The sequence below is a fragment of the Achroia grisella genome, unplaced genomic scaffold (genome assembly GCF_030625045.1).
Source record: "Achroia grisella isolate CSIRO2021 unplaced genomic scaffold, CSIRO_AGI_Agris_v1 utg660, whole genome shotgun sequence".
Classification (NCBI taxonomy): domain Eukaryota; kingdom Metazoa; phylum Arthropoda; class Insecta; order Lepidoptera; family Pyralidae; genus Achroia; species Achroia grisella.
The window spans coordinates 6,602,310-6,615,108 of NW_026712984.1; the positions used below are offsets into that span (position 1 = coordinate 6,602,310).

General features: G+C 31.7%; 2 protein-coding genes across 2 annotated transcripts in view; both read right to left on the reverse strand.

Moving 5' to 3' along the window:
• The window catches only part of LOC131849596 (protein 5NUC), a 37,542-nt gene extending 25,003 nt beyond the window's left edge, over nt 1-12,539 (reverse strand). The window contains exons 1-2 of the mRNA XM_059199700.1: nt 12,526-12,539; nt 4,154-4,313 (exon numbers count right to left, since the gene is read on the reverse strand). Coding sequence (XP_059055683.1) covers nt 4,154-4,313; nt 12,526-12,539 — 174 coding nt within the window. The remainder of the gene's footprint in view (nt 1-4,153; nt 4,314-12,525) is intronic.
• On the reverse strand, nt 7,004-8,083 carry LOC131849597 (carbonyl reductase [NADPH] 1-like). The gene has a single exon (XM_059199701.1). It carries the CDS (start codon nt 7,999-8,001, stop codon nt 7,144-7,146), a length of 858 nt encoding a protein of 285 aa, XP_059055684.1. The 5' UTR covers nt 8,002-8,083; the 3' UTR covers nt 7,004-7,143.
• Nucleotides 12,540-12,799: the final 260 nt, after the last annotated feature.

Here is a 12,799-nt window from a genome sequence, read left to right on the forward strand (position 1 = left end):
TTTACATATCATATTGTATTGGAATGGTCCAATACAATACAATATCTAACAGAACTGTCCAATAATTTGTAGCTATAACAAGGTCGAGAATGAGTAGTCATGCTCACTAAAATGTCCAGACATGTGACGGCGTAGTGGGTGATTGGGCTCAATGAAATATGGTCGAGTGCAGTGATGGCTGGCTCATCCGTCATACTCGTGAACGAGTGCTGCTTGTAGAGACTGGTCTGCTCTTATCACTACGACCGATTTAATCTTATTGTATATTTATATTTGACCCTAATAAATTAATGCTGGTTGGTAGTTTGTATTCACACGTTTCGACTTATAAATGTGAACTTGCAAGGATTATTTAAAAGATCAACACACAAGTTTCTTGCTCATTCTTCTTGTGTTGAGACAGCTTTCCGAATGAGCGATAGATAAAAATTGTTATGACTATTCAAAAGTGCTTAAATTAAGTTTATTTGAATAAATAATTTTCGCGCACGTGATACCACTGCTGTTTCAGGCATTCATACGCTACGGTAACCATTTACCATCAGATGGGCCGTATGCCTGATTGCCACCATCGTAGTATAAAAAAATGATTTTCTATTCTATTCTTGCCCCTCCTGGTCCATAATTGGTTATGTTCCACCACTTTATATAATACGTATGCGTCGAACGTAGGTAGGGTGATAGAAGGTCAATGTAATTTGCTGTCAACTCTACTCTGTACATACGTAATAACAACAGCATGTCTCCCTCAGACAATCGGGTATACAAGTGTTTTTATTTTTCTTTTATTTATAATCTTTATTACACCAATTAAAAAAAAAACAATTAAAATCTATACTATATAATATTACTAGCTACTCGCCCCGACTTCGCACGGGTGTACGGTTAATACGTTATACATATAAACCTTCCTCTTGAATCACTCTATCTATTAAAAAAACCGCTTCAAAATCCGTTGCGTAGTTTTAAAGATTTAAGCATATATAGGGACGGACAGACAGCGACAGCGACTTTGTTTCACACTATGTATTGATAAAGCTGAAGAGTTTGTTTGTTTGTTTGAACGCGCTAATCTTAGGAACTACTGGTTCGAATTGAAAAATTATTTTTGTGTTGGATAGTCCATTTGTCAAGGAAGGCTTTAAGGTATATAATTTTTTTTTTGATGGGACTTTTTGTTTGGTAGGTGATGTAATAAAGAGTAACTTAGTATACCTTTATTTTAGAAAAATAAAGTTATATAAAATGGTAGGGGTGCTAACATTTTTTTTTTCACATATTTTTTATATCACTATGAATTGACAATAAAAACTATATACAACCCTAAACTTTTACCTTTCCACCACTTATCCCTATTTTTTTATTTCGTTAGTACTTAAATTTATATGGCAAAGTAACGTTTGCCAGTACAGTTAGTACAATATAAGGATGGTGATCACCTAAACTGGGTATTACACCTGTGTTATAGGTATCAGTGCTCTCTTGTAACATCTATGAAATACGTAGATTTTTAAGGGTACGTGTGGTGTATGACTAGCTACTGCCCGCGACTTCACGTGACCGGAATAAATATTAGACCTATGTCCTTATCCGAATTTATAATTACAATACAATGATTGATTAAGTCGTAACGGTTTGAAATCGAAACAAAGGAGAATGTACTGCACGATTAAGAGAAGTATGTCCACTTATCTATACATCTATACATATAAATAAAATTGGAGTGTCTGTTTGTAACATTGAAATAACCGTTTTTTACTACATGCATATGAATATAAATACGGTACATACACCAAAATTACATTTTTTCCAATTTTTGTCTGTCTGTTCCGGCTAATCTCTGAAATAGCTGGACCGATTTTGATGTGATTTTTTTTGGCAGGTAGTTGATGTAATAAGGAGTAACTTAGGCTACTTTTGTTTTAGAAAAATAAAGTTAAATTCCACGCGAACTTCCTAATAGCTAATAAATCATAAACCAAACACTTTTCGCATCATCTGTAGTCTCAGCAGATTCCCTAAACCGTACAAATTGACAAGATTACTTCATTAGATTACACGTGGCCCTAATTTCCGGTCTCGCTGATAACGGTGACGTGTTATCAATGAATTCTAAATTTAACTCGTTCTTGAAGGTTAGTGGTCTATTTATAAGATCACGGGTTCGATTCCTCGCACGGTTTCTTATGGATGATAATGGAATGTCACTACTTGATGGATTTTCATTATTATTTTGTTTAATTCCGCTATAATTAGCAGGTGTGAGACCACAGATATTCAGTGCGGAAACCTGATTACCGTTACGACCTTCTCTAATGGTGATCAAATTCCGACCGTTATTGAGTCTACACTCATATTGCGACACGTGTTTCGCCTCTGAACGATGCATCATCAGGCATTGTATAGAGTTCGGATATAGCTTGGAAAAAGTAACTTTATCTGTCTGTCTGTCAGTATGACTTACACGCTAAAACTACTGAACCGATTTACTTTATTTTTTTTATTTTTTATTGATTACTGAACTGATGAAATTTGGTACACAGTTAGTCTAGACCCTGAGAAAGGACATAGGCTACTTTTGAATGTGATAGAAAGGTTATAAGAGGATGAAAGAGTTATGTATGGAAGTGTCGTCATTTTTGATGATGAAACGATGAAACTTTTTCATTTGGCTTTTATTGGGTTAGGTCATTAAATATTTTTTTCATTATTTGGTCAAGGTCACTATTTTACGCGGACGAAGTCGCGGGTACAGCTAGTATGGAATAAAATTATAATTATAAAATATGCGATTAGACGTAAATAGTATAAGCTAAATGTCAAGTAGAGATCTGCAAATAAATTTAGTATTTTCAATATTAAATGGATCACAATACTACACCCCTTATTTTTAGTATTAAATTGACTACGATACTGCGTAAGCTACGCAGGTTTTAATTATCAATTTTCATCTTTATGCCATTGGGAAAATGGTTCAATTTCATAAAAACATTGTAACTGACTTTCCACTTGCTATAACTTGATTGGTATAGAACTAACCTTATATATGGTAACACCTAACATAAATTTTATACAGCTTCTACAGAATACGACATCGAATCCTCAATTTTAATTCAATCTCTTCAACCAGCAAACATATATTAACCAATCAAATGAAATTAAACTAAAATAATAGCCAATCAGTTTCTATTAAATATCTTCTTAAAATCGTCATGATATCAAATGTAGAATTCAAGTTAAAACTGAGGATATAAACATACACGTAAGCAAAAAAATTAAGGTGCTTTATTACGTATTGAGAACATCACAAATTATTGAGTAGACTACATTAATGTCTAATTCCTATGTGTGTATCTAACGCTGCATAGCATGCTCCCATCAGATTTGGGTGGCCATGGAGAAAAACATGAGCGGTGAAGGTGAGTTGACATATGTCAACAAAGGGCCTACACCAGGGTCACAACTGCTGGGAATTCCTCGGAGTTTCCCAGTCTGCCTCGGCATCTGCATGAAACGCTAAGTTTGTCTCTGAACTACTTAATATTTATTACTTGAACAAGTAAATGGAGATATTCAGTAATGAAGAAAACCTGTCCTGAGCACCCAAAGTATTTGTGATGTTATCAAGTTGTGTGTTTCATAGATTTATGTAACAGACAATTACTTTAGATATTAATCTGTCGAATTTAGTTTAAACATTGATTTATGAAAAATCCAATGAAATTAAATATTTGTCGATGAAATATCCAATTAAATTACATATTCATCTATGAAACATCCAATTAAATTAGATATTCATCTATAAAACATTAATTTAGAATGATGTTTATCTATGAAACACCTAATTAAATTAGATAATCATCTATGAAAAATCCAATTAGTTTAGATATACATTTATAAAACATCCAATTAAATTATATATTCATCTATGAAACATCCAATTAATTTAGATATCCATTTACAAAACATCCATTGAGATTACATATTCATCTATGAAACATCCAATTAAATTACATATTAATCTACAAAACATCCAATTAAATTAGATATTCATCTATAAAAACCTAATTAGATTAGATATTCATACATGAAACTCCTAATTTAGTGAGTTGTGCGATGTGCCCTAATTCTCATGCGATTAAATATATCGTGCCTGTTTCAGCCATCCAACAACTGATCTGACGCCATCAGTGACTTCACCAGGCACGTCGACACTGGTGGACTCTATCAGGGAGCTCCATCTAGACCGGAGGGCCGCTTGCGCCGCGAACGACGCCATTACACGGACAGTCTTCACTAAAACCATTGTATTGCTGATGTGATTATGTCCTAATGCTTATAGTACGGTCATAAAATATTTTGACACATTTTACGTAATGTTCTGTCCTGATTCTATAAAACTTTCTATAATACGTAGTTGTAATTTTATTGACAGTCCATTGGTATGTAAAATTCTAAATAATACAGTGTTTGTCCATCAAGGTAAGATATCGATGGGAGATGCATTGAATGAATTCATAATAGCAATATAGCAAAATACAAAGCAATATTTTTTTTTTACTCAAAGGAGTCTAATTAGCTAATATTTATCAATAGTGATTTTTTATTTTGAATTTTCTACTTGACTAAAGTTATTAATAATCATTTTAAATAAATAAAGTAACAATAATACTTTGGTGCATAAATCAATTTTTTTTTTATATATTGATTGCTCCTTTGCCTTATTCATGTTAGAGATAATAAAAAAATAATTTGTATATAATATTTTTGCCACAGGTACATCCAATAATTAAATATGTGTGAGTTTTAAATAGATGTACTTATTTTTTTTATAAATACATTTTTAGTAGCTATGTAGTAAATTAATATATTTCACATGTTAATGTTTTTTTTTTATGAATAACACTTATAGGTCACAGCAAACACAGTACAAGGTCTTTTTACATTTTGTTCACTCACAAACACCACCAGACTTTATTCACTGTGCTATCAAAAAAGTATGTAGTCAACATTACTTAAAAGATTTCACTTTTTATTATTATAATTTAATTCATAATATTTTTTTTTAAACGAAATTTAGGGCTGCGCACTGCATCAAATTTGTTGAGGTCAAGGTGGCTTCTATATTTAAATTCGTATACATTGCGAATAAATTCAGATGTCATCTGGAAACTAGCGGAGTAGTTTCAATTAGTAGTATAACAAAACACTATGCTCTGCGTATTCCTTTCTCATTCCATTGAGTTTATATATTTTACTGCAGTCCAATTTAATTTTAATAAAATTTAATACTTACCTAACAGAGTGGTAGGTTCCTGAATGGAACGATTTGTTTCTTTACTGTTGACGAACACTTCTTATTTAAACGACTTTGTGTTATAATAACAAAGAAATCTTATTTAATGTATTTCGATTTATATGGATGGATTTTCTTGTTTGCATTGAATTGAACGAATAAATGTAAACCGCAAACGGAATATATACAACTGGCTGTCAGTGTCAGTTCCGGTTTGTCTTTGTCAAATTCGATCGGCTGTCAATCGAGCTGTCACATTTAAGGGAACGCAATTTGTGTTCCGTTTTACGTATCGTAAGCGAGAAATCTTATATTCCGTATAATGTACAAAGCCGCTTATGTATAAAGTAATATTATGTATAAAGTATTTTAAGTTTAAGTTACGGTATAATCTCTTCTCTAACATACAATATGAATGAACAGTCTCTTTTGACTCAGAAGCGTGTGTACTCCATTAATAGGAATCGATATAATGTAGATAGCTCTAACTATATATTTATTTAGATGCAACTTGTATTTATAGAATTTCTCTAAATACAATACTGATATGCAATTAAAACATGATTCTCCTCATATAGATCGTAAATAAACATATAAATAAAACTTTGTTTTTGTAGTACTCCCCATATCTATCATTCAAATTCAAATTTGTACCTACTACAAAACAAAAATACAAATGTAAGTCATTAAATTATAGTTGAAATTTTATTTGCTTTTATATTTTACTGTCATTAACTAATATTAAAATAATTTTTTATTGGTTTTTAAAGGTAACTGTATTTGGTTTTAAAGTAAAATTTATATAAAAATATAGGTACAAATAGTAAATAGGGTAAATAGACTAGCCTCTAAGATAGGTTAATCTATAACCTGTGTTTATGAGTGTTAACCTCGGCTCCCATGGTAAAAATGCAACATATATTTGTGTATTAGAATAGAATAGAAAATCATTTATTGAAGTAAACTTAATTTAAGCACTTTTGAATAATCATAACAATGTTTTTTTTAATCTACCGCTCATACGGTAAGCAGTCTCATCACAAGAATGAGCAGATAAAAAAATAAATAAAAATAAAAATTTAAAACATATGTATATTAAAATAACAACTACAAATGTATAAATAAATAAATTTCAGTTCGTAATATTATAAAATAAATAAAAGCAAATCAATAAATACATAATATCATATATATTATGAAAAGTAATTTTGAATGGTATTTGGACAATTAATCGCCTATATATGAAATACTAGCTGTGTCCGCGGTTTCGGCCGGCTTGATATTTTTGCCTATGTGTTATTCTGATGTATAAGCTATATTACTGTTAAGTTTTATCAAAATCCATTCAGTAGTTTTTGCGTGAAAGAGTAACAAACATCCATCCATAAACAAACTTTCGCATTTATAGTTTTATTGAAATTCTCTCTCTGTCCAACCTATGTTCCCAATTAATCTGGAGTCGGGTCTCGCTGTACAGACAATTCTGTTCTGGATTCTGCTTCTTAATATTGTTCCACCAAGTGGCACGTGGTCTGCCCCTACCTCTGGTCGAGTTTGGTATCTTCAGCACTTATTTTAACCACGTCGTCTTCGCGTCTTTAGATATGGCTACACCAGCGTAAGCGACTTTCTCTCATTTTTTCCACGATAGGGAATTTTATAGTAGATATTATTAAAATTATAGGTATTAAAATAAAACAAGACAGGTTAGATCCAGATTACATTTATTGACCTTAATTTTTGTTTAATTTTTCCGAACGATTAAAGAGAAATAAGTTCATATCATATTATCTGTGAGTAACAAAATAGCACCTTTAAACGAGACAGTGGATAATAGGCTGGCAATATTACCAGATGCCTTTACAGTAATAATCACCTTCAGTATCGTACCAATCTATTAATTTCTTATCTTGCCCCATAAAAATACCTTTCAAATTAGGTGACGCCTCTAAAATCAAGTATAGAACCGCCTTAGCAGCTTCATCAGGTTCTAGGACTCCTCCTCCTTGTGCCATTTCGGTCTTTATATGCCCCGGATCCACTGCATTAATAGAAATATTACGCTTATAATATTTCCTCTGTTGTACCATAGTTAATGCTGTGAGAGCAATTTTAGATACTCTATGCTCAGCATGTTTTCCTTCGTCAGCGAAATCATTCATATTGAACGTTCCGTTTCGCACACTCTCTAAGTAACCGTCAACGAAACTATTTATATCATCTGTGGTGACATCCTTGTTTACCAAGGTGTCAATCCAGTGTTTGTTTTTTATATTTGATGGATGACCGCATGCACTGGAAATATTCACGACCCTGCCATTATCTCTTAGTAAAGGATATAAATATTCTTCGAGTTTTAGTAGACTTCTATAGTTACAGTTTATATTTCTTTTAGCTGCTTCGTAACTTGGGTAAACTTCGTCCCATTCTAAAATTGCTGCGTTATTCACTAGTACATCGAATCCTCCGTGCTTTGTTTTGATATAATTAGCAAAATTCTTAATGCTGTCACTGTCACACACATCTAGTACGTGGAATTCTGGTTTGAGACCGTCTTCGTTTAATTTCTTGACAGCTTCCAAGCCTCGTGTTTCGTTTCTTGCTGTTAGATAAACTGTGCCGGCGTATTTTTGACACAGTCCCTTCACTACTGCAAATCCTAGACCCTTATTTGAACCAGTAACAATAGCTACTTTTTCCGTCATCTTGCACGAATTACAAAGTTACTTCACAACAGTGTGATATGATAAATCAACGACCTACAGTTAGCAAGATAAATAACTAAATGTGACCAGTTCATTGTTCAAATTAGTACACTCAATTTACATAATTATTAACGTTTGTACTTTTAAGATGTAACTTATATATTTAAGTAAATATACATTACAGACAGAGATATTTATCTACACATCGACGGTTAAATAGAAAAATGTTAGTATTCAAAATGTATATTTATTATTAAAGTTTTATTTTTATTTATTTAAATTATTATGTTTTCCTTTAAAGTTTTAAATTTACACAAAAGTATTATATATCACTTTAAAAGTATTTAGATAATGATTAAGACAGCGTGGTTAATTTAATAGACTTTGAAAAATGACACTCTTCTATTTAATCGACTATATATACAATTCTCGTGTGACAGTATTACTTGCCATATATTGTTAACCGATTTTTATGTTTTTTTTTTGTTATATTTTTGGACGAGTTTAAAATTTTATTTTTATTTATTTGGATATCACTGTTTCTTAGTAGGCATGCAAATTTTTATTAATAATGTTTATTTACTTATGCTAATTATTTCACGAAAAAGTAGATAATAGAAAATAAATAGTTACCTACCATAGACGACAGAAGGAGACTGCAACAAGCTATCTTCATTCAGCTTTATTTTGTTAAGGTCAAAATTGAAATCGAAATGCCTTGAATGCAATAAGTAGAAATAAAACGTATACATAACTAGGCATATTAGACGGCCGCGGTGTTCTAGCTGTTTAGCACTCCGCCTGATGGTCGCGAGTTCGATTCCTTGCACAGTACAAACATTTGCATTTATGAGTATGATTGTTTGTGTTACTCTGAGTGTTTTTTATTAAGTATGTTTTATTTTAATCAAAAGTATTAATATCGGTAGTCTAGTACCTAGTACCACAGATAACATAATATAACACAATAGTACCTATAACACAAGCTCTGCTTACCTTGGGACTAGATACCGTATCCAGAGGTATTATTATTATATAAACATATCATATTGAGTGATCAACAATATGAGTTGTACCTTATAATTAATTTATCTGATGTTTTTGTTCTTAAGAAAATAAACAAGTATGTATAAGACCTTATTTATGCTTAATTAAGAAAAAAATGGGATGTCTAGCGAAACATATTTATACATCTATTTTAAGCATAATAATATGTTTTGTAATAGATATCTCAGACTTATAGATTATTAAGGCTGTATGTCTCCGACTCCTTCGCGCAGCTATAAAATTTTTTTATGTACAATAACTAATTAAACTCTATGAAATGTTGTCTATCGGATAAGGCAACTAATATCAACGTTTCTCACTAGTCAGATTTTATTTAAACAGGCTTGTTTTAGAATTGCACGTCCGAACTGAAAAAGTCGATTTTCACTAAAATGTGATCTATCTTTAGCTCAATCGTATGAAACCAATACAGTAAAATATAAAAAACAACAAACTACAAGAACAAAGAACAATAAAATATAAAGTAATAAAAACGCGCTAACTAACATTAATGAACTACATTTTTTTTACTATTCTGAAATTTAAACATAAAAATTTCGGAATTAAAAAAAATGTCTTTACTGCAATAATATAGTAAGTAGTAGTATTTACCTTTTACCATTGTACTTCTCGCCATCATCAGGAAATTCATCTCCACATTTAGAACCTAAGTGGTCTCGGACAGTGCGGTTTTAGAGGACCTTCCTCTTCCGTACACTTAGATTGTGGAATAAACTACCGACCTCGGTTTTCTCACGAGACTACAGCATGGGGTTTCTCAAGAAGGGTATAATATAAGGGTCGGCAACGTGCACGTGATACTCCTGGTGTCTCAGGCGTCCATAGGCTACGGTAACCATTTACTATCAGATGGGTCATATGCTTGTTTACCACCATCGTAGTATAAAAAAAAGTAAGCCGAGTATACCGTAAATATTTTCAGCAAAATTTCAATTATAAGTCATGACTAGGACCCTCACAGACACTGCAAATTTAATAAACATATGGCGAATTTAGGCCTTAGCTTACATCAATCTACAGATTTGACCAATCAGAAGAGGAAACGCCACTACACATCCTATGTGGTTATAGCCCACTCATACAAAAACGAAATATCTCCTTTGGAATGTATACACTATATCCTGAGGAGATAAAAACCATCGCTCCTAAAAATATCCTTCAATTCTTGTCCCTTACGGGTAGGGAACTCATAATAAGGGAGTGCACAATAGATCTATACAGGTCGCAGTGTTACAGGTCCTAGGTCCCAGACAATAGTTCAAACCCCCAATAAAAATAAAAGTATTGCTATCTCGCTTGGGTGAGGGAAGACACAAGGTCTCGGAATAGAGATAGAATACTGATTAATATCTACATCGTGACATTATTGCGTGGACACATTGTTCTTAAGCAGACGTCTTTTATTGAAAGAAAATGTTAGTCATTATCGCACGGCTCTTACATAAGAATAAATAACATACATGTTTTGATCTAAATATACCTATCAAATATTGTTTGAATAGTTTTTATATTATATTAACAGAGAAAGACACATATTATGAAAATGAAAATCCTATGACTAATATTATAATCGCGAAAGTTTTGGAGTATGGATGGATGGATGTTTACTTACTCCTTCTATTTGCAAAAACTATTGAATGGACATTGATGAAACAACACAGTAATTTTTTTATTTATTTTATTTTATTTGGGATACAAACAGTTTCACAATGTAGTATGTATATAAGTACATAGATATGAATTAATAATAGTAAAACCAATACAGATATCCACGGATTAATACTTATGTTATGTTACTCTTATTATTATATACATTATTTATTTACTGGTTTTACTTAATATGTCTAATAGGGTATTTCTTAAATTTAAAGTGTGACAAATCAAATATATCTAAATCAGGAAATTTGGTGTTAAATACATCAACAATATGGTGAAGAGGCGCTCGTGCACCGGCGTACGTCCGATAGGTTGGGGTGAAGAATACACGGCGTACCCTTACCAAACGACGGTGCACACTGGTTGGCACCACGTAGCACAGCTTATTAGTTAACTCAGTACAATCAAATGTATTTGCACAAATTTTATACAGGGTATTGTATTAAGCAAAATTCGTCTACGTTCCAAACACAGCATCCTGTATTTGTCTAATATACATTTATATATCTAAATAACACATAGGCTATAATTTATAAAGACATTATGTAAATTGGGGGAAATATAATCGGGGGAAATAAATATAATTGGGGGAAATATGTCAAGTAAGTGTGATGCAGACGAAGTTAGGCGGGTCAGCTAATAATATTTGTATAAAAACGTGTCACTTTGTTTGTACGCGATGGAATCCTAAACTACTGAACCGATTTTAATGAAATTACATGTGTATACTCGGTGGGCCTGAGAATAGGTTGTTATTTAATTTTTATACTCTTGCCTGATAAGGGTAGCCACCTCAAAAAGATCCTGAATATTTATGATATACATTTTTATTTTACACTTTTATGAATTGGCGTTGCAAATAATCCAACAATATTTTTTCACCTTTCCACCATCAACCCATGTTAATGTATAATTATATTAATTTATTCTACTACATGTATTATATAATAAAGTGTAACTAAAAATAAATTAATTTATATCCTATTATTTATATGCTTTACATTATATATAAAAAAAAATACTAAAAATAAATGCATCTACATAATGTTACACAAAAAGTAATATTAATTTTACACTGGTATTACTGCCAGCTGATAATTCTGTAATAAATAAAATGAGTAGGTAGTTTTGTTGCATTTATATTTCAAAGATATCTTATCTTACGGTAGAGGTGTTGAACTCGATTTTGCAGATGTTCATATATTAAATTTAGATTCAAATTAAAAAAAACGTTCTGATTTAGTATAACATTTTAGTTATTTAATTATATAGTATTCTAGCTGTACACGCGACTTCGTCCGCGTGGAATTGAACTTTATTTTTCTAAAATAAAATTAGCCTAAGTTACTCCTTATTACATCAGCTACCTACCAAAAAAAGTTCCGTCAAAATCGGTCCAGCCATTTCAGAGATTAGCTAAAACAAACATACAGACAGATAGATAGACAAAAATTGACAAAAATGTTATTTTGGTGTATGTAGCGTATTTACAATGTTATGCATACAGTAAAAAACGGTTATTTCTATATTACAAACACTAATTTTATTTATATGTATAGATTTTTGCTTGATGTAGTTTATGAAGGATGTTCTATTTTTGAACATTATTTCGTCGCTAATATTATAATTTGACACTATATATTATTTTATCTGTGCTATTTGCTTACAAATTGCCAGTTTTTAGTAAGGTACAGTTGACATGGCGCTTAATATGAATAATAATTAGTTTGGGGGCATATTAGGCTCGTGCGGCACGTATACGGGGTGACGGTTTTAAGATGAACAAGGCGATTTATCTACTAGAAGTATAGCATGGCCACAGAATGTATAATCACAGTAACTCGAGAATCGTTTTGTGGTATTGTCTCAAGAAAATAGTTTTCGTGGCGTAACTATACCTCTCAAAGACTGATGAGTGCAGAATGCGCTTTGAAATTGTCGAAAAAAAGGAAACATAATTTTTAGGGTGAGCTACCCTTAACACTTAGGGGTATAAAAATTTGTTATAAACCTATTCTTAGACCTAATGAATATACGTATAAAATTTCATCAAAATCGGTCACGCCGTACGAGT